Source organism: Aythya fuligula, unplaced genomic scaffold, assembly GCF_009819795.1.
Source record: "Aythya fuligula isolate bAytFul2 unplaced genomic scaffold, bAytFul2.pri scaffold_99_arrow_ctg1, whole genome shotgun sequence".
Classification (NCBI taxonomy): Eukaryota; Metazoa; Chordata; class Aves; order Anseriformes; family Anatidae; genus Aythya; species Aythya fuligula.
Window position 1 is genome coordinate 1 of NW_022474024.1, and position 19,465 is coordinate 19,465.

The window sequence follows — 19,465 nt, forward strand, 5'->3', positions numbered from 1 at the left end:
CACCTCCTGCTTGCGGTCGATGGTGCGGATCTGGTCCAGGGTCTGGATGGACGGCGAGAGGCCGCCGTGCACGCAGAAGATCTGCGGGGACACGCGTGTGCTTAGCATGTTCCTAGCATGTTCTTAGCGTGTGACACAGGGTAGGGATGTCCTGGTGTGGCCCCGTCACGCGTGGCCCTCTCCCAGCTCATACAAGCTCTTGGTGGGTCCTTAGCGTGCTCTACCGGGCCTGTAGCATGTTTTACCGTGTTCTTAGCATGTTCTATGTCATTCTATGCCCTTAGCATGTTCTGCCATGTCCTTAGCGTGTCCCAGAGTGCGCACTTGGCTGTAACACCACCAACGATCCCAGCGCAGCACACACAGGTTACCCAGACCCAACGCGCCCTTAGCATGTTACAGCGTGTCCTTAGCATGTCTTTAACATGTCCTAACATGTCTTTAGCGTGTCCCAGCGTGTTCATCTTGCCACCAATGATAACAGGGACACTGCAAGGGGCAAAGCTGATGACCCAAGGCCCTCACACAGACCTCCTACCACCCTTCCATGTGCTTAGCATGTCCTTAGCGTGTGCTAGCATGTTCTTAGCATGTCCAAACACACCATTAACACCTCCTAATGTCCCATTTTTACTTCCAATAATGAGAAAAACACCACAAAGGAGTGAGCTGCGGATGCAGGGCCCACACACGGGCCTCCCCACGCCCCACACATGTGCTTAGCATGTGTTAGCATGACCTTAGCATGTTCTTAGCATGTCCCAGCTCACCATTACCACATCCTAACACCCAGTTTTACTTCCAACAACCCCTGGAAGGGACCGAGCTGCACACACAGGACCCTCAAGTGCCTCCCCCCACCCCTCTGCATGCACTTAGCATGTCCTTAGAGTGTCCTAGCATGTTATTCCCATGTCCTAACTCACGCTTAGCACACGCCTGCACCAAATTTTGGCCAAAATGACAAAATAAAGACCGAAAGGGGCCAAGAGGTGGAGGCAGGGCCCTCCCCACACCCTTAACGTGCCCTTAGCATGTGGCGAGGTGTCCTTAGCATGTGCTGGCGTGTTCTTAACATGTGCTGGCGTGTCCTTAGCATGTACTAAAGCATCCTCAGCACATCCTTACCCCCTCCTAACACCAAATTTCACCCTCAAAACTAGAAGAAAGACCCCGAAGGCCCCCAGCCTTCCACGACGGACCCCCGCGGGGGCCGTCCCGTGACCTTCCCGTGTCGTTAGCGTGTCGTTAGCGTGTCGCACCTTGCCGTCGATGATGGCGGAGAGGCTGAGGTAGTCGAAGATCTCGGTGCAGTAGCGCCAGACGGTGACGGAGCCGTACTTGCGCAGGCACTCGTCGTAGAAGCCGTAGACCTGCGTAATCTGACGGCTCTCGTGGTTGCCCCGGATTAGGGTGATGCGGTCGGGGTAACGCACCTATGGGTGGGGGGGGGGTTAGCGCCCATGGGTGGGGGGTTCAGGGACACCCAGCAGCACCCATGGGTGCCCTGGTGGCCCTACCTTGAGCGCCAGCAGCAGCAGGAAGGTCTCCACGCTGTAGAAGCCCCGGTCCACGAAGTCGCCCATGAACAGGTAGTTGGTCTCGGGGACGTCCCCGCCCACCTGGGGGGGCAGATTAGGGGTGGGGGGGGGAAATTAGGGTCACAGGGGGGCAGATTAGGGTCGGGAGGGTCAGATTAGGGTCACAGAGGGGCAGATTAGGGGGTTAGGGGAGGCAGATTAGGGTTGGGAGGGTCAGATTAGGGGCAGAGGGGAGGCAGATTAGGGTCAGGAGGGCAGATTAGGGTCACAGAGGGGCAGATTAGGGTTACAGAGGGGCAGATTAGGGTCAGATGAGGGCATATTAGGGTTGGGGGGCAGATTAGGGTCACAGAGGGGCAGATTAGGGTCACAGAGAGGCAGATTAAGGGCAGGGGAGGACAGATTAGGGTCACAGATAGCCAGATTAGCATCGTGAGGGACAGATTAGGGGGTTAGGGGAGGCAGATTAGGGCCGCAGGGGGGCAGATTAGGGGCAGATGGGGGACAAATTAGGGGCGGGAGGGGCAGATTAGGGCCAGGGGGGCAGATTAGGGGTATTTAGGGGGTGTTCTGGGGGAGAAGATAGGGGTTGGGGGGCATTTAGGGGCAGATTTTGGGGGGTGGGCGAGGGGGAGGGGGCATTTGGGGGGCGGGGGGGCACTTCTGGGGCAGGTTGGGGGGCAATTAGGGGATGGGGGGCAATTAGAAGGTATAAGGGGGGCAATTAGGGAGTACACAGGGGGGCAATTAGGGGATATAGGGGGGCAATTTGGGGATATAGGGGGGCATTTATGGGACATGGGGGCACTTGGGGGGCAATTAGGGGACGGGGGGGCAATTACAGGTACAGGGGGGCAATTAGGGGGTGAGGGGGGGCAATTAGGGGGGGCAACTCACCCTGAAGAGCTCCTTGAGGTCGTAGAACTGCCCATGGATGTCACCGCACACCTGGGGGGGCAACAAAAAAGAGGGGGGGTCACACCCCAAAACTGCCCCCCAGGGACCCCTAATTACCCCCCCAGACCCCTAATTACCCCCTCAACCCCTTAATTACCCCCCCAGCCCATTAATTACCCCCCCAGCTCACCGTGACGGGCGAGTCGACGCGCTGCACATTGCTCTCCTCCACCAGGATCTCCCTGCGGGGCAAACAGCCATCAATTACCGCCCCCGGGGGTGGGTTAATTACCCCCTGAGGGGGTTAATTACCCCCCGGGGGGATTAATTAACGAGTTAATTAGCTAATTGGGGTACCTGGCCTTGGCGCAGAGCGCCTTGACCTCGCTCTCCTTGATGAGCTCGCAGCGCCGCAGCTGCTCGATCTGCCGGTCCAGGTCGCTCAGCTCCCCCATGGCTGGGGCAAAAAGGGTCAGCAATTGCCCCACTGGGGCCCTAATTGCCCCCACGGGGCCCTAATTGCCCTTATGAGGGTCCCTAGTTGCCCCCAAGCTGCCCCATGGGGTCCCTAACTGCCCTATGGGGTCCCCAACTGCCCCTAATTGCCCTAAAGGGGTCCTGTAGGATGCCTAATTGCCCCCATGGGGGTCCCTAATTGCCCCCCCAGGGTCCTAATTGCCCCTATGAGGGTCCCTAGTTGCCCCCAAACCGCCCTATGGCATCCCCAAGTGCCCCTTAGTGTCCTTAACTGCCCTAAAGGGGCCCTACAGGATCCCCAATTGCCCCCACGGGTCCCTAATTGCCCCAAGGGGGTCTCTAATTGCCCCTAAGCCGCCCTATGGGGTCCCCAAGTGCCCCTTAGTGTCCCTAATTGCCCTAAAAGGGCCCTGTAGGATCCCTAATTGCCCCCACGGGGGTCTCTAATTGCCCCAGAGGGGGCCCTAATTGCCCCCAGGGGTCCCTAATTGCCCCTGAGCTGCCCTATGGGGTCCCCAAGTGCCCCTCAGTGTCCTTAACTGCCCTAAAGGAGTGCTGTAGGATCCCTAATTGCCCCTATGGGGGTCCCTAATTGCCCCAGGAGGGTCCCTAATTGCCACCAAGCTGCCCCATGGGGTCCCTAAGTGTGCCTAACTGCCCTAAAAGGGCCCTATAGGATCCCTAATTGCCCCCACGGGGCCCTAATTGCCCCATGAGGGTCCCTAGTTGCCCCCAAGCTGCCCTATGGGGTCCCCAAGTGCCCCTTAGTGTCCCTAACTGCCCTAAAGGGGCCCTATAGGATGACTAATTGCCCCCACAGGGGTCCATAATTGCCCCCACGGGGTCCTAATTGCTCCTATGGGGGTCCCTAATTGCCCCTGAGCTGCCCCATGGGGTCCCAAGCTTCCCTATGGGGTCCCTTAGTGTCCCTAATTGCCCTCAAAGGGCCCTATAGGATCCCTAATTGCCCCCACAGGTCCCTAATTGCCCCTATGGAGGGCCCTAATTGCCCCTAAGCCGCCCTAAAGGGTCCCCAAGTGCCCCTTAGCATCCCTAACTGCCCTAAAGGGGTCCTATAGGATTCCTAATTGCCCCCACGGGGGTCCCTAATTGCCCCAGGGGGGTCCCTAATTGCCCCTGAGCTGCCCCATGGGGTCCCAAGCTACCATATGGGGTCCCTAAGTGTCCCTTTTTGCCCTAAAGGGCCCCATAGGTTCCTTAATTGCCCCCATGGGGGTCCCTAGTTGCCCCCCCGGGGTCCTAATTGCCCCCAAGCCGCCCTATGGGGTCCCCAAGTGCCCCTTAGCATCCCTAACTGCCCTAAAGGGGTCCTGTAGGATTCCTAATTGCCCCCACGCGGGTCTCTAATTGCTCCCACAGGGCCCTAATTGCCCCCAGGGGTCCCTAATTGCCCCTGAGCTGCCCCATGGGGTCCCAAGCTGCCCTCTGGGGTCCCCAAGTGCCCTTTAGTGTCCCGACTTGCCCTAAAGGGGCCCTACAGGATCCCTAATTGCCCCCACGGGGGTCCCTAACTGCCGCATGGGGTCCCTAATTGCCCCCACGGGGTGCTAATTGCCCCTGGGGGTCCCAAATTGCCCCTGAGCTGCCCCATGGGGTCCCTAAGTGCCCCTAATTGCCCTAAAGGGGCCCTACAGGATCCCTAATTGCCCCCAGGGGGTCCCTAATTGCCCCTATGAGGGTCCCTAGTTGCCCCCAAACTGCCCTATTGGGTCCCCAAGTGCCCCTTAGTGTCCCTAACTGCCCTAAAGGGCTCCTATAGGATCCTTAATTGCCCCCACGGGTCCCTAATTGCCCCAGGGGGATCCTAATTGCCCCTATGAGGGTCCCTAATTGCCCCTGAGCTGCCCCATGGGGTCCCTAAGTGCACTTAATTGCCCTAAAGGGGCCCCATAGGATCCCTAATTGCCCCCACGGGGGTCCCTAACTGCCCCATAGGATCCCTAATTGCCCCCACGGGTTCCTAATTGCCCCAGGGGGGTCTCTAATTGCCCCCAAGCTGCCCTATGGGGTCCCCAAGTGCCCCTTAGCGTCCCTAACTGCCCTAAAGGGGCCCTATAGGATCCCTAATTGCCCCTATGGGGGTCCCTAATTGCCCCTGAGGGTTCCGAATTGCCCCTATGGGGGTCCCTAATTGCCCCCAAGGCGCCCTACGGGGTCCCCAAATGCCCCTTAGTGTCCCTAACCCTAAAGGGGTCCTGTAGGATTCCTAATTGCCCCCACGGGGTCCTAATTGCCCCTATGAGGGTCCCTAATTGCCCCTGAGCTGCCCCATGGGGTCCCAAGCTGCCCCTAATTGCCTTAAAGGGGCCCTATAGGATCCCTAATTGCCCCCACGGGGGTCCCTAATTGCCCCATAGGGTCCCCAATTGCCCCCCAGCTACCCGGAGGGGAGGATCTCTGGCCCCATAACTGCCCCCCCCAGCCCCATAAGTGCCCCCTCTGCCCCCATAAACCCCTCACCTCCCCCAAAGCACCCCGCAGACCCTCCCCTGCCCCATAGTGGCCCCACAACCCCCCCCACAGCCCCTCCCATGCCCCATAACAGCCCCATAACCACCCCTGTGCCCCATAACTGCCCCATAGCCACCCCACAGCCCCTCTTCTGCCCCATAACCTCCCACAAGCACCCCATAGTCCACTTCAACCACCCCATATCAACCCCACAGCACCCCATAACCCCTCCCGTGCCCCATAGCAGCCCCATAACCCCCCATAGTGGCCCCATAACCACCCCCATGCCCCATATCAACCCCATAACCACCCCATAGCCCCTCCCATGCCCCTTAACAGCCCTATAACCCCCCCATAACCACTCCCGTGCCCCATAACTGCCCCATAAACACCCCATATCCCCCCCACAACCACCCCATAGCAGCCCCACAGCCCCTCCTGGGCCCCATAGCAACCCCATAACCCCCCATAACCACCCTATAGCCACCCCACAGCCCCTCTTCTGCCCCAGAGCCCCCCATAACCACCCCATAGCCCCCCCAACCGCCCCATAGCAGCCCCACAGCACCCCCATATCCCCCTACAACCACCCCATAGGCCCTCCCATGCCCGGTATCAGCCCCGTACCCCCCCATAACTGCCCCATAGGCACCCCACAGCCCCTCCTAGGCCCCATAGTGCCCCATAAACACCCCATATCCCCCCCCAACCACCCCATAGCGGCCTCACAGCCTCTCCCAGGCCCCATAGCACCCCATAACCACCCCACAGCCCCTCCTGGGCCCCATAGCACCCCCATAACCCACCATAACAACCACATAGCAGCCCCATAACCACCCCCATGCCCCATAACTGCCCCATAGGCACCCCACAGCCCCTCCTAGGCCCCTTTGTGCCCCATAAACACCCCATAGCCCCCCCCAACCACCCCACAGCAGCCCCACAGCCCCTCCTGGGCCCCATAGCAACCCCATAACCCCCCATAACCACCCCATAACCACTCACTGGCCCCATAACCACCCCATAGCCCCCCCACAGCCCCTCTCCTGCCCCACGACCCCCCCATAACCCCCCCCCGTGCCCCATAACCACCCCATAGCCCCCCCCCAACCACCCCATAACCACCCCATAGCGGCCCCCCGACCCCTCCCCGTGCCCCATAGCCCCCCACAGCCCCCCAGAGCCCCCCCAAAACCGCCCCCGGCCCCTCCGCACCCGGCGGCGGCTCCGCGCCCCCCCTCCGGCCGCCACCGTCCCCGCCGCCGCCGCCTCAACGTCACTTCCGGCGCGGCCCCGCCTTCAGCCCCCTCCTCCCCGGAAGCCGGGCGGAGGCCACGCCCCCCTGAGCGGGCTGTAGGGGGGGGGCGGTGCCTCCTCTTTAGGGGTCACCCCCCGGAACGCGAGGGCCGGCGCGGGGGTTCCGCGCCGTTTTGGTTCCGGGCGGGGCCAAAATTAGGGCCCGGGGGCCCCCAATTGTCACCTGGACCCCCCCATTGTCACCTGGAGCCCCCCATTGTCACCTGGAGCCCCCCATTGTCACCTGGGTGTCCCCACAGTCCCCTGGGTGTCGCCATTTTCCTCTGAGACCCCCCCCATTGTCTTCTTGACCCCCCCATTGTCACCTGAGTGTCCCCAATGTCACCTGGGTGTCCCCCCATTGTCCCCAGACCCCCCCACTGTCACCTGGTGTCCCCATTTTCCTCTGGGACCCTCCCACTGTCACCTGAGCGTCCCCACTGGCACCTGGACCCCCACCCATTGCCCACCAGCTGTCCCCATTGTCCCCAGACCCCCCCATTGTCCCCTGGGACCCCCCCATTGTCACCTGAGTGTCCCCATTGTCCCCTGAGTGTCCCCAATGTCACCTGGGCCCCCCCATTGTCACTTGGGTGTCCCCCCATGTCCCCTTATGTGTCCCCAGGGTGCCCCCCCCGTTCCTGTGTCCCCACGTCCATGTCCCCACCCCACGCCCCCCCGATGTCCCTGCCCCACTTGTCCCCATGTCCCTCAATGTCCCCTTTCCACATCCCCACGTCCCTTTGTGTCCCCACGTGTCCCCATGCCCCTCAATGTCTCTTGTCCCTATGCCCCATGTGTCCCCATGTCCCCACACATCCCCCACATCCCTCTATGTCCCATGTCCATGTCCCCATCACGTCCCTCGATGTCCCATTTCCCTCTGTCCCCATGTCCCTCAGTGCCCCATTCCCCTCCATGTCCCCACTTGTCCCCATGTCCCTCAACGTCCCCTTTCCACGTCCCTTTGTGTCCCCACCACATCCCTATGTGTCCCCAAGTCCCTCAATGTCCCATGTCCACGTCCTCCATGTCCCCACATCCCTCAATGTCCCATTTCCCTGTGTCCCCATGTCCCTCAGTGTCCCGTTACCATGTCCCCACCACATCCCACGTGTCCCATTTCCCTGTGTCCCCATGTCCCTCAATATCCCCTATCCATGTCCCCATGTCCCTTTGTGTCCCCACCACGTCCCCATGTGTCCCCACGTCCTTCAGTGTCTCATTACCACATCCCCATGCCCCACATGTCCCCACCACATCCCCCATGTCCCTCAATGTCCCATTTCCCTGTGTCCCCATGTCCCCAAATGTCCCCAAATCCCTCCATGTCCCCTTTCCGTGTCCCCCCACGTCCCCCGAGGCGTCGGCCCTGCAGGCAGCGTTCCTTTATTGAAAGGCGAGGGGACGGGGAGAGGGGACAGGAGTGTCACACGGCGCGGCGTTCCCCGCTGACGTCACGGCGCTCCCGGTGACGTCACGGCGTCCCTGGTGACGTCACGGCGCTCCCGGTGACGTCACTCAGTAGGCGTGGTTGGAGACGAAGAGGGACTCGCTGGCGGCCGCCCCCGCCTGCCCGCTGGGGGTGTACTTGCCTTGGCACGCCAGGGAGTTGGCCTGGGGACAGGGACACGCGTGTCACGCGTGGGGACACCACCCAGACACGCGTGGGACCGTGGTGGCACCACCCAGACATTCATGGGACAATGGTGGCACCACCTTGACTCATGGGGGATGGTGGTGGCACCTTCTAGAAGGATAGGGGACAATGGTGGCACCACCCGGAATCACGTCTGATGGCTGTGGTGCCACCCCCCTGGGGACACGGGGCTGTCACCCCGCAGAGCCACGGTGGTCCCCAAATGTTCTCCATCCCCCTGATGTCCCCGTGGGACACCTCCTCCAACCCCAAGACCTCCTCCACCCCAAAATGTCCCCATATTCCCTACATTGACCTACCAGAACCTTCTTGAGGTCCTCCTGGACCTCCATGACCATAACCACGTCCTCAAGACGTTCTCCACCCCAAAATGTCCCCAACGTTGACCTACCAGAACCTCCTAGACCACCATTGACCACGTCCCCACCCCTCTTCCAACCCCAAGACCCCCTCCACCCCCTAGATGTCCCCATGTCCATGACATTGACCTACCAGAACCTCCTTGATGTCCTTGGGGACCACCAAGACCATAACCACGTCTCCAAGACCTCCTCCACCCCAAAATGTCCCCAACGTTGACCTACCAGAACCTACTCCAGGTCCTCCTTGACCACCATTGACCACCTCCCCACCCCTCCTCCAACCCCAAGACCCCCTCCACCACAAAACATCCCCAACGTTGACCTACCAGAACCTTCTTGAGGTCCTCCTGGACCACCACGACCATAACCATGTCCCCAAGCCCCCCTCCACCCCAAAACGTCCCCGAGGCTGACGTACCAGGGCCCTCTTGACGTACTCCTCCTGGGCCGCCTTGGTGTTCTCCTTCTTGCCGCTCCAGGCCCGCAGCGCCGAGGCCTGCAGCGCCCGCCCGTAGGAGAAGGTCAGGGCCCAGGGCTTCGCCAGGGGACACCGGTTGATGGCGTTGAGGTTGATGGACGCCTCCTCCTCGCTCTGGCCCCCCGACAGGAACGTGATGCCTGGGGGAGGCGCGCGGGGACGGGGTCAGCATCGGGAGGATGTGGGGACGCCGCGGGGATGCGGCCGTGGGGTTGGGGACACCATGGGGTTGGGGACACCATAAGGACGTGGCCATGGGGATGGGGACATCGTGGGGTTGGGGACAAGGACACCACGAGGAGGTGGCCATGGGGACGGGGACACCATGGGGATGGGGACACCATAAGGACGTGGCCATGGGGATGGGGACATCGTGGGGTTGAGGACAAGGACACCATGAGGATGTGGCTGTGGGGTTGGGGACACCACGAGGACATGGCCATAGGGACGGGGACACCATGGGGTTGAGGACAAGGACACCATGAGGACGTGGCCGTGTGGATGGGGACGTGGCCACGGGGACAAGGGTGATGACACCATGGGGATGGGGACACCACGAGGATGTGACCATGGGGACACCATGGGGATGGGGACAAGGATACCACGAGGACGTGGCTATGGGGACAGGGACACTGTGGGGTTGGGGACACCACGAGGACGTGGCCATGGGGATGCCACAAGGACGTGGCCATGGGGACGGGGACACCATGGGGTTGTGGACAAGGACACCAAGAGGACGTGGCCATGGGGATGGGGACACCATGGGGTTGAGGACAAGGACACCATGAAGACGTGGCCGTGGGGATGGGGACGTGGCCACGGGGACAAGGGTGATGACACCATGGGGATGGGGACACCACGGGGACGAGGACAAGGACACCACGAGGACATGGCCATGGGGACACCAAGAGGTTGAGGACACCACGGGGATGTGGCCATGGGGATGGGGACATCATGGGATTAAGGACAAGGACACCATGAGGACGTGGCCATGGGGATGGGGACACCATGGGGTTGAGGACACCACGAGGACGTGGCCGTGGGGATGGGGACACCGAGGGGTTGGGGACACTGCGAGGACGTGGCCGTGGGGATGGGGACACCGTGGGGTTGAGGACAAGGACACCATGAGGACATGGCCGTGGGGACACCACGAGGACGCGGCCATGGGGATGGGGACACCATGGGGTTAAGGATACCACGAGGATGTGGCCATGGGGACAAGGATATGACCATAGGGACCAGGGTGATGACACCATGGGGATGGGGACACCACGAGGACACAGCCATGGGGATGTGGACGTCGTGGGGACACGGCCACATGGACCAGGGCAGTGCGGGGACAATGTGGGGACATGGCCACGGGGTCACCCTTGGGACTGGGACACCATGGGGAGTGTGATGGCCACGGGAACATGGCCATGGAGGTGGGGACACCACGAGGATGTGGCTATGGGGACACCGTGAGGACACCATGGGGAGGTGGCCAGGAGTATGGGGACCCCATGGGGACATGGCCACCATGATGGGAACGTGGCCATGAGCATGGAGACCCCAGAGGGACGTGGCCACCGTGATGGAGACCCCATGGGGACGTGGCCACCGTGATGGGGACATAGCCATGAGTATGGAGATGCCATGGGGACGTGGCCCCGGTGATGGGGACCCCATGGGGACGTGGCCATGAGCACGGAGACCCAATAGGGACGTGGCCACCGTGATGGGGACCCCATGGGGACAAAACCACAGTGATGGGGACCCCATGGGGATGTGGCCACCATGATGGGGACCCCATGGGGATGTGGCCATGGTTACAGGGTCACCAGGGGAACGTGGCCATGAGCACGGAGACCCCATAGGGACATGGCCACCGTGATGGGGACACCACGGGGAGGTGGCCACGAGTATGGAGACCCCATGGGGACAAAACCATGGTGACGGGGACCCCGTGGGGACACGGCCATGAGCATGGAGACCCCATAGGGACGTGGCCACCATAATGGGGACATGGCCACGAGCACGGAAACACCGCGAGGACATAACCACGGGGACCCCATGGGGACGTGACCACCGTGACGGGGACCCCCTGGGGGACACGGGGCCGGGTGACACTGACCGGGCACGGCGGGTGGCACGGTGCGGCGCAGGGCGGTGACGGTGGCCATGGCGATCTCCTCGGGGCTGTACTTCTTGGTGCAGGAGTGGCCGGCTGTCACCATGTTGGGCTTCAGCAGCGTCCCCTCCAGGTAGACGTGGTGGTCGCTCAGCGCCTTGTAGACGGCCGCCAGGACCTGGGGACGCGTTGGGGACAGGTTGGGGACACTTTGGGGACACCTCGGGGACATTTCGGGGGCATTTGGGGGGCATCACCCACCTTCTCGGTGACGTACTGGCAGCGCTTCAGGTCGTGGTCACCATCTGGAAGGATCTCGGGCTCCACGATGGGGACGATGCCGTTCTGTGGGGACACGGGGACGTCAGGGACACCCCCCAGGGGGACAGGGACACGGCGGGGGGTGGGGTGAGGGGGCACCAGAAGGTGGCCTGGGCTACCCAGGGGGGACAGGAGGTGACGCGTCGCGGCTGGGAGGCCACCACGGGGTGCCCAGAGGTGACACGGGGGTGGGGACGGGGAAGTGACACGAAGGGAGGACACGGGGAGGTGCCACCAGGGCGGGGAGGTGGCACCAAGCCAACTGGGGGTGGCACCACGTCAACTGGAGGTGGCAATAGGTCAACTGGAGGTGTCACCACGTCAACTGGAATTGGCGATATGTCAATGGGAGGTGCCACCACATCAACTGGGGGTGGCAATATGTCAACTGGGGGTGTCACCCAGCCAACTGGAGGTGCCACCAGGGCAGGGAGGTGGCGTATGTCAACAGGAGGTGCCACCAAGCCAACTGGAGGGGCTACCAGGGCGTGGAGGTGGCAATACTGTCAACTGGAAGGGCCACCAAGCCATGGAAGTGGCAATATGTCAACTGGAAGGGCCACCAAGCCAACTGGAGGGGCCACCAAGCCATGGAAGTGGCAATGTGTCAACTGGAGGGGCCACCAAGCCAACTGGAGGGGCCACCAAGCCATGGAAGTGGCAATATGTCACCTGGAGGGGCCACCAAGTCAACTGGAAGGGCCACCAAGCCATGGAAGTGGCAATGTGTCAACTGGAGGGGCCACCAAGCCAACTGGAAGGGCCACCAAGCCATAGAAGTGGCAATATGTCAACTGGAGGGGCCACCAAGTCAACTGGAAGGGCCACCAAGCCAACTGGAGGGGCCACCAAGCCAACTGGAGGGGGCAATATGTCAACTGGAAGGGCCACCAAGCCAACTGGAGGTGGCAATAATGTCAACTGGAAGAGCCACCAAGCCAACTGGAGGCCTCCAGCCACCACAGGGCACCAAGAGGGGACACGGGGAGGGGAAGGGGGGGACACGGGGCCGGGGACCTGCTGGCAGATGCTGGCGTAGCGCGCGAGGACGTTGGCGTTCTCCAGGATGGCGAGGCGCGAGGGGGTGTGCTCCGAGATCTTGAGGACGCAGCGCCACTTGGCGAAGTCGGCCCCGTCCTTCTTGTACTGGGCGCAGCGCTCCATCAGCCCGTCCAGCCCTGGGGGGACACCGCGGTGGCATCAAGGGTGGGGACACCGCGGTGACATCGGGGGTGGGATCATGGATGGGGACGCTGTGGTGGCATCGGGGACATCGCTCACCTTGGGTCGTGGTCTCGCCGTTGGTGCCAGCCAGGGGCACGACTCCCTTGTCCACCTAGGGGACGGGGACAGGGTCACCGGGGTGCTGGCCCGGTCCCCTCCCTGTCCCCACGTGTCACCCCCTGTGTCCCTAACACCCCAAGGTCCCCAAGATGTCCCTACCTCAACGTGGCCACCTCATGAAGCCACCGTTGACCTGGTTGACCAACATCAAGGAGCCCCCAAATTCCCCCAACGCCCTCAATGTCCCCAAGACCCCAATGTCCCCAAGGCCACCGTTGACGTGGTTGACCTGGATCCAAGAGCGTCCCATGTCCCCAAGACCCCCCAACACTCTTGATGTCCCCAAGATGTCCCCACCTCAATGTGGCCACCGTTGACGTGGTTGACCTGGAGCAAGGAGCGCCCAAGTCCCCAACACCCTTGATGTCCCCAAGACCCCAATGTCCCCAAGACCACCGTTGACCTAGTTGACCAGCACCAAGGAGCCCCCAAGTCCCCCCCAACATCCTCAATGTCCCCAAGATGACCCCAATGTCCCCAAGACGACCCCAACCCAACACGCCCACCCAACGAAGCCACCGTTGACCTGGTTGACCAACACCAAGGAGCCCCCAAATCCCCCCAATGCCCTCGATGTCCCCAAGACCCCAACGTCCCCAAGATGACCCCAACGTCCCCAACACCCCAACGTCCCCAAGACGATCCCAATGTCCCCAAGACGATCCCAACCCAACGAAGCCACCATTGACCTAGTTGACCAGCACCAAGGAGCCCCCAAGTCCCCCCAACACCCTCGATGTCCCCAAGACCCCAATGTCCCCAAGACAACCCCAACGTCCCCAAGACAATCCCAATGTCCCCAAGACGACCCCAACCCAACGAAGCCACCATTGACCTGGTTGACCAACACCAAGGAGCCCCCAAATCCCCCCAACGCCCTCGATGTCCCCAAGACCCCAACGTCCCCACAATGTCCCCGATGTCCCCACGATGTCCCCGAGGTCCCCACCTTGATGCCAACGACGGCGCCCTTGCCGCGGATGACCTGGGGGAAGGGGCGCCCATCGTCGGCCGACTGGTAGAGGGTCTCGTGGAAGAGGATGACGCCGCCGATGCAGGGGTCCACGCGCTTGTCGGCCGTGAAGAGCAGCTGCCGGTACCAGCGGCGGTTCTCCTCCGTGTTCTCCGCCCCCACCGAGCTCAGCCGCTTGGCGATGCTGCCTGGAGGTGGCCCAGTATAGACCGGTTTACTCCCAGTAAGCCGTAGTGGTCTCCCGGAGCTGCGCCGGTAGCTCCCAGTAGCTCCCAGTGCCACCCCAGGAGCTCTCATGGACCTCCTGGTGCCACCTCGAGGTTCTCAGACACTTCCCCATCCTCTTTGAAGTCATACCAGTACGTCCCAGTATGACCCAGTATGTCCCAGTACGTCCCTCTGGTCTATTGGTGGTGCCCCAGTGCCTCCCAGTAGCTCCCGGTGCCACCCCAGGAGCTCTTATGGACCTCCTGGTGCCACCTCGAGGTTCTTGGCCACTTCCCCATCCTCTTTGAAGTCATACCAGTACGTCCCAGTATGAACCAGTACATCCCAGTATGTCCTAGTATGTACCCCTGGGCTCTTGTTGGTGCCCCAGTGCCTCCCAGTAACTCCCAGTGACACCCCAGGAGCTCTCATGGACCTCCTGGTGCCACCTTGAGGTTCTCAGACACTTCCCCATCCTCTTTGAAGTCATACCAGTATGTCCCAGTATGACCCAGTATGTCCCAGTATGACCCTCTGGACTATTGGTGGTGCCCCAGTGCCTCCCAGTAACTCCCAGTGCCTTCCCAGGAGCCCTCATGGACCTCCTGGTGCCACCTCAAGGTTCTCAGACACTTCCCCATCCTCCTTGAAGCCATACCAGTATGTCCCAGTATGACCCAGTATGTCCCTCTGGACTATTGGTGGTGCCCCAGTGTCTCCCAGTAGCTCCCAGTACCATCCCAGAAGCTCTCAAAGCCCCACTGGTGCCACCTCGAGGTGCTCAGCTGTTTCCCCAGCCTCCCTGCTGCCATCCCAGTTCCTCCCAGTAGCTTCCAGTGCCCTCCTGGTGCCGCTCCAGCGTCTCCCAGTAAGGTCCAGTGCCCTCCCAGTGCCCCTCCGTATCACCCAGTGACCCCTCGGCCCCTCCCAGTTCCTCCCAGTCCCGTCAGAGCTGACTCACTCCCCAGTACTTCCTCAATACTGGGCAGGGCGGCACCTCCCAGTTGTTTCCTGTCTGCCCCAGTTGCTTCCAGTCTGTCCCAGTTGCCTCCCAGTCTGTCCCAGTTGCCCTCAACCCCACCCCAGCAGCTCCCAGTGCCCTCCCAGCGCCCCTCAACCCCCTCCCAGCGCCCACCAGTCCCTCCCAGCCCCAAACCAGTCCCACCCAGCCCCCTCCCAGCCCCCACCAGTCCCTCCCAGTGCCCTCCCAGTTCATCCCAGTGCCCACCAGTGGACTCATCGGCAGCTAGGATGCCCTTGCCAGGGGCCACGATGCGCCGGGCGATGTCGGCGAGCTCCTGCTTCTGCTCGGGGGTGAGCGCCGGGTACTGGTGCGGCATGGTGGTGGCACTGGGGACAAAGGGGGGGACAGCGTCAGGGGGGGCGCGGGGGACACCGGGAACCCGGGGAGAACCTCGGGAACCCCATGAGAACGTTGGGGACCCCTTGGAGAACCCATGGGGACATCGGGGACCCCATGGGGGACATCGGGAACCCCATAAGAATGTTGGGGTCCCCTTGGAGAACCCATAGGGGACATCGGGGACCCCATGGAGAACCCATAGGGGACATCAAGAACCCCAAAAGGAACATCAAGAACGTTGGGGACCCCATGGGGACATCAAGAACCCTACAGAGAACTTTGGGGACCCCATGGAGAACCTCAAGAACCCCATGGAGAACGTTGGGGTCCCCTTGGAGAACCCATAGGGGACATCAGGGACCCCATAGGGAACATCAAGAACCCCAGAAAAGGTTGGGGTCCCCTTGGAGAACCCATGGGGACATCGGGAACCCCATGAGGAACCCACAGACATCGGGGACCCCATGGGGAACATCAGGAACCCCATGGAGAACCCATGGGGGACATTGGGAACCCCATGGAAAACATCAGGAACCCTACAGGGAACACTGGGGACACCATGGGGAACATCAGGAACCCCATAAGAATGTTGGGGTCCCCTTGGAGAACCCATGGGGACATTGGGGACCCCAGGGAGAACCCCTTGGAGGACATCAAGAACCCCATGGGGAACATCAAGAACCCTACAGAAGGTTGGGGTCCCCTTGGAGAACCCATAGGGGACATTGGGGACCCCATGGAGAACCAACACCTAGAACCCCATGGGGATCCTATGGAGAACGTTGGGGACCCCATGGGGAACATCAGGAACCCTAGAGAACATTGGGGTCCTCTTGGAGAACCCATAGGGGACATCGGGGACCCCATGGAGAACCCATGGACATCGGGGAACCCATGGGGAACATCTAGAACCCCAAGGAGAACATCAAGAACCCCATGGAGAACATTGGGGTCCCCTTGGGGAACCCATAGGGGACATTGGGGACCCCACGGGGAACCCATAGGGGACATTGGGGAACATCAGGAACCCCATGGGGAACCCATAGGGGACATCAAGAACCCCATGGGGAACATCAGGAACCCTAAAAGAGGTTGGGGTCCCCTTGGAGAACCCATAGGGGACATCGGGGACCCCTTGGAGAACCCATGGGGACATTGGGGACCCCTTGGAGAACCCATGGGGACATCGGGGACCCCACGGAGAACTTTGGGGACCCCATGGGGAACGTCGGGAACCCTACAGAGAACCCGTGGAGAACGTTGGGGACCCCAAAAAGAAACCCATGGGGACCCCAAGGACACCCCGTGGGGACCCAGGGGACACGGGACCACGGTGGCTGGGAGGGGGCACCCATGGGTGCTGAGGGGACAGCGAGGGGGGGAGCTGGGGACACCAAGGGACAACCCGAGGGGACACCAAGGGGACATGGGGACACCGAGGAGGGACCCAAGGGTGCCTGGGGACACCCAAGGGTGCTTGGGGACACCCAAGGGACACCGAGGAACCGCCCAAGGGGACACCAAGGACATCAAGGAGGGACCCAGGGGACACCGAGGTGACACCCAAGGGACCTGGGGCCACCCAAAGGGGACACAGGAGCACCCAAGGGACCTGGGGCCACCAAGGAGGGAGCTGGGGGACATCAAGGAAGCACCCAAGGGACCTGGGGACACCCAAGGGGACACCCAAAGGGGGCAGGGGGCCACCCAAGGGACACCAAGGAGGGACCCAGGGGCCACCCAAGGGGGACAGGGGGGACCCAAGGGACACCCAAGGGGGACAGGGGGGACCCAAGGGACACCCAAGGGGGACAGGGGGGACCCACGGGACCTGGGGGACATCAAGGAAGCACCCAAGGGACCTGGGGACACCCAAAGGGGGCAGAGGGCACCCAAGGGACACTAAGGAAGCACCCAAGGGACACCAAGGAGGGACTCAGGGGCCACCCAAGGGACACCCAAGGGGACTTGGGGACACCCAAGGGGATGTGGGGCCACCCAAGGGGGACAGGGAGCACCCAAGGGACACCCAAGGGGGACAGGGAGCACCCAAGGGGACTTGGGGACACCCAAAGGGGACCCAAGGGCGACGGGGAGCACCCAAGGGCCACCCAAGGGGACACCCAAGGGGGACAGGGGGCACCCAAAGGACACCCAAGGGGCCACCCAAGGGACACCAAGGGCCACCCAAAGGGGACGGGGGGCACCCAAAGGGACACCCAAGGGCGACGGGGAGCACCCAAGGGGACACCCAAGGGGGACAGGGGGCACCCAAGGGGACAGGGAGCACCCAAGGGGACACCCAAAGGGACTTGGGGACACCCAAGGGCCACCAAGGGACCACCCAAAGGGGACGGGGCCACCCAAGGGACCTGGGGGCACCCAAGGGTGCGGGGCCACCCACCGGGTGTCCGAGCGCTCCGGGAGCCGGTGCCGAAATGGCAGCGGGGAGGGGACGGGGAGGGGACAGGGGGACACGCCCGGGGGGGAGGGGACAGGGGAGGGGACACCCGGGGGCCACCCCCGCACCCAAGGGCGCTTCAAGGGCACCCCGCCCCCCGCCGGGCCCCAAAACCTCCCTTTTTTCCCCCAAAATCCGCAGGGTTCGCCCCAAATCTGCGCTCTTTGCGCCCAAGATTGTCTCCTCGATACCAAAACCTCCTGTTTTTACCCCAAAACCGGCTCCTTTTTGCCCCTAATTGTCACTTTTTGCCCCCAAAACCAACCCCCCGCACCCAAAACCTGTGGTTTTTTGCCCCAAAAAGGCGTCCCTGCACCCAAAATCTGCGTTTTTGCCTCCAATCTGCTCCCTTTTGCCCCAAAATTGCACTTTTCACCCTCATCACCTACTTTTTTGCCTAAAATTTGGGTTTTTCACATTTAAACCACCTTCTTTTTGCCCAAAATCTGTGTTTCTCGCCCCAAATCTGCCCCTTTAACCCCAAATCTGCGGATTTTTGTCTCAGATCTGCGCCCACACCCAAAATCTGCGCTTTTCTCCCCGAAACCACCTCCTTTTGCCCTAAACTTTCGTTTTTCCCCTCAAATCACCCCCTTTAACCCAAAACCCCATATTTCACCCCAAATCTGTGTCCCTCCCCTTGTAATCTCCCCCCACACCCAAAATTTGGGCTTTTTGCCCCAAAATCTTGGCTTTTCACCCCAACCCCTTTCCCGCACCCCAAATCTCCCCGCTTCACCTCAAACCTCTCCCCACACCCCAAACCTTCCCCTTTTGGCCCCAAATTCCTCATTTTTTCACCCAAATTTCTACCTCTACCCCAAAACCCCTAAAATCTGCTCTTTTCACCCCAAAAACCTCACACCCCGCTACCCAACCCCTTCACCCCCAATTCCCCTCCTTTTCCCCCCAAATCCGCCTCCTCCACCGCCAAACCCCCCCTTTTTCTCCCCAAACCCCTCCTCGCCCCCAAAACCGCCGTTTTTCGCCCCAAAACCTCCCCCTTCGCCCCAAAACCTCAAATTTCCCCCTCCCGCCCCCAAAATTCCCACTTTTCCCCCCAAACCTCTCCCTAACCCCCCACGACCCCCTCACCCCCCCCCTTCGCCCCCAAATCCGCCCTTTTTGCCCCCAAAACCTCCCCCCCTCCCCTCCCCCACCTGGGCTCGGGGAGCGGCCGGACGCGCGGGAACGAGGGGGCGGGGCCTGCCGCGAGGTGACGTCACGGGTGGGGGGACCGGGAGGGCGCGCTCTTAAAGGGGCAACGGCGCGCTGAGTCACGGGGGGGGGCCCACCAGGTCCTTTTGGGGGTGGGGGGGGGGACATGGGGGGGGTTTGGGGGGTCCAGAGGGGTTTTGGGGGGCCCCAAATTTTTTTTTTGGGGGGGGCAGAGGGGTTTTGGGGGGGGTTGGGGGTGAAAGGGGGGTCCAAATTTTTTTTGGGGGGGTCCAAGGGGGATCTGGGGGGGGCTTGGGGGGTCCAGAGGGGTTTTGGGGGGGG

General features: G+C 61.9%; 2 protein-coding genes and 1 long non-coding RNA gene across 5 annotated transcripts; all 3 read right to left on the reverse strand.

The window, feature by feature from the left end:
* Positions 1 to 3: 3 nt before the first annotated feature.
* On the reverse strand, positions 4 to 6,630 carry LOC116501753 (serine/threonine-protein phosphatase 4 catalytic subunit; the record flags this gene model as incomplete). The annotated part of the gene is made up of 7 exons (XM_032207327.1): positions 6,603 to 6,630; positions 2,796 to 2,895; positions 2,629 to 2,680; positions 2,439 to 2,489; positions 1,521 to 1,622; positions 1,263 to 1,436; positions 4 to 81 (listed from the first exon to the last, which is right to left on the reverse strand). Coding segments are annotated over exons 2-7 (555 nt in total), but the record flags the coding sequence as incomplete, so codon positions are not given.
* A 1,424-nt stretch (positions 6,631 to 8,054) lies between these two features.
* Positions 8,055 to 19,181, reverse strand: ALDOA (aldolase, fructose-bisphosphate A). 2 transcript variants are annotated; one of them, XM_032207328.1, is made up of 9 exons: positions 19,126 to 19,181; positions 15,370 to 15,491; positions 13,911 to 14,122; positions 12,899 to 12,953; positions 12,635 to 12,795; positions 11,558 to 11,641; positions 11,300 to 11,474; positions 9,124 to 9,323; positions 8,055 to 8,300 (listed from the first exon to the last, which is right to left on the reverse strand). In XM_032207328.1, exons 2-9 carry the CDS (start codon positions 15,479 to 15,481, stop codon positions 8,205 to 8,207), a joined length of 1,095 nt encoding a protein of 364 aa, XP_032063219.1. In that variant the 5' UTR covers positions 15,482 to 15,491; positions 19,126 to 19,181; the 3' UTR covers positions 8,055 to 8,204. The 2 variants fall into 2 exon arrangements, with proteins under 2 accessions (XP_032063219.1, XP_032063220.1); XM_032207329.1 differs by lacking the exon at positions 19,126 to 19,181 and adding an exon at positions 17,909 to 17,988.
* Positions 8,608 to 9,090, reverse strand: LOC116501755. 2 transcript variants are annotated; one of them, XR_004254514.1, is made up of 3 exons: positions 9,028 to 9,090; positions 8,842 to 8,923; positions 8,608 to 8,740 (listed from the first exon to the last, which is right to left on the reverse strand). It is a non-coding gene; the product is annotated as an uncharacterized LOC116501755 (long non-coding RNA). The 2 variants fall into 2 exon arrangements; XR_004254513.1 differs by having other exon boundaries at positions 8,842 to 8,933; positions 9,038 to 9,082.
* Positions 19,182 to 19,465: the final 284 nt, after the last annotated feature.

Coding starts and splice junctions, on each gene's coding strand:
- ALDOA (XM_032207328.1), bottom strand. CDS start 15,481: ATGCCGCACCAGTACCCGGCGCTCACCCCCGAGCAGAAGCAGGAGCTC. Junction 14,123..15,369: donor AGCTGCCGATGAGTCCACTG/GTGGGCACTGGG, acceptor GGCCACCTCCAG/GCAGCATCGCCAAGCGGCTG. Junction 9,324..11,299: donor CGTGCCACCCGCCGTGCCCG/GTCAGTGTCACC, acceptor CGCCTCCCCCAG/GCATCACGTTCCTGTCGGGG.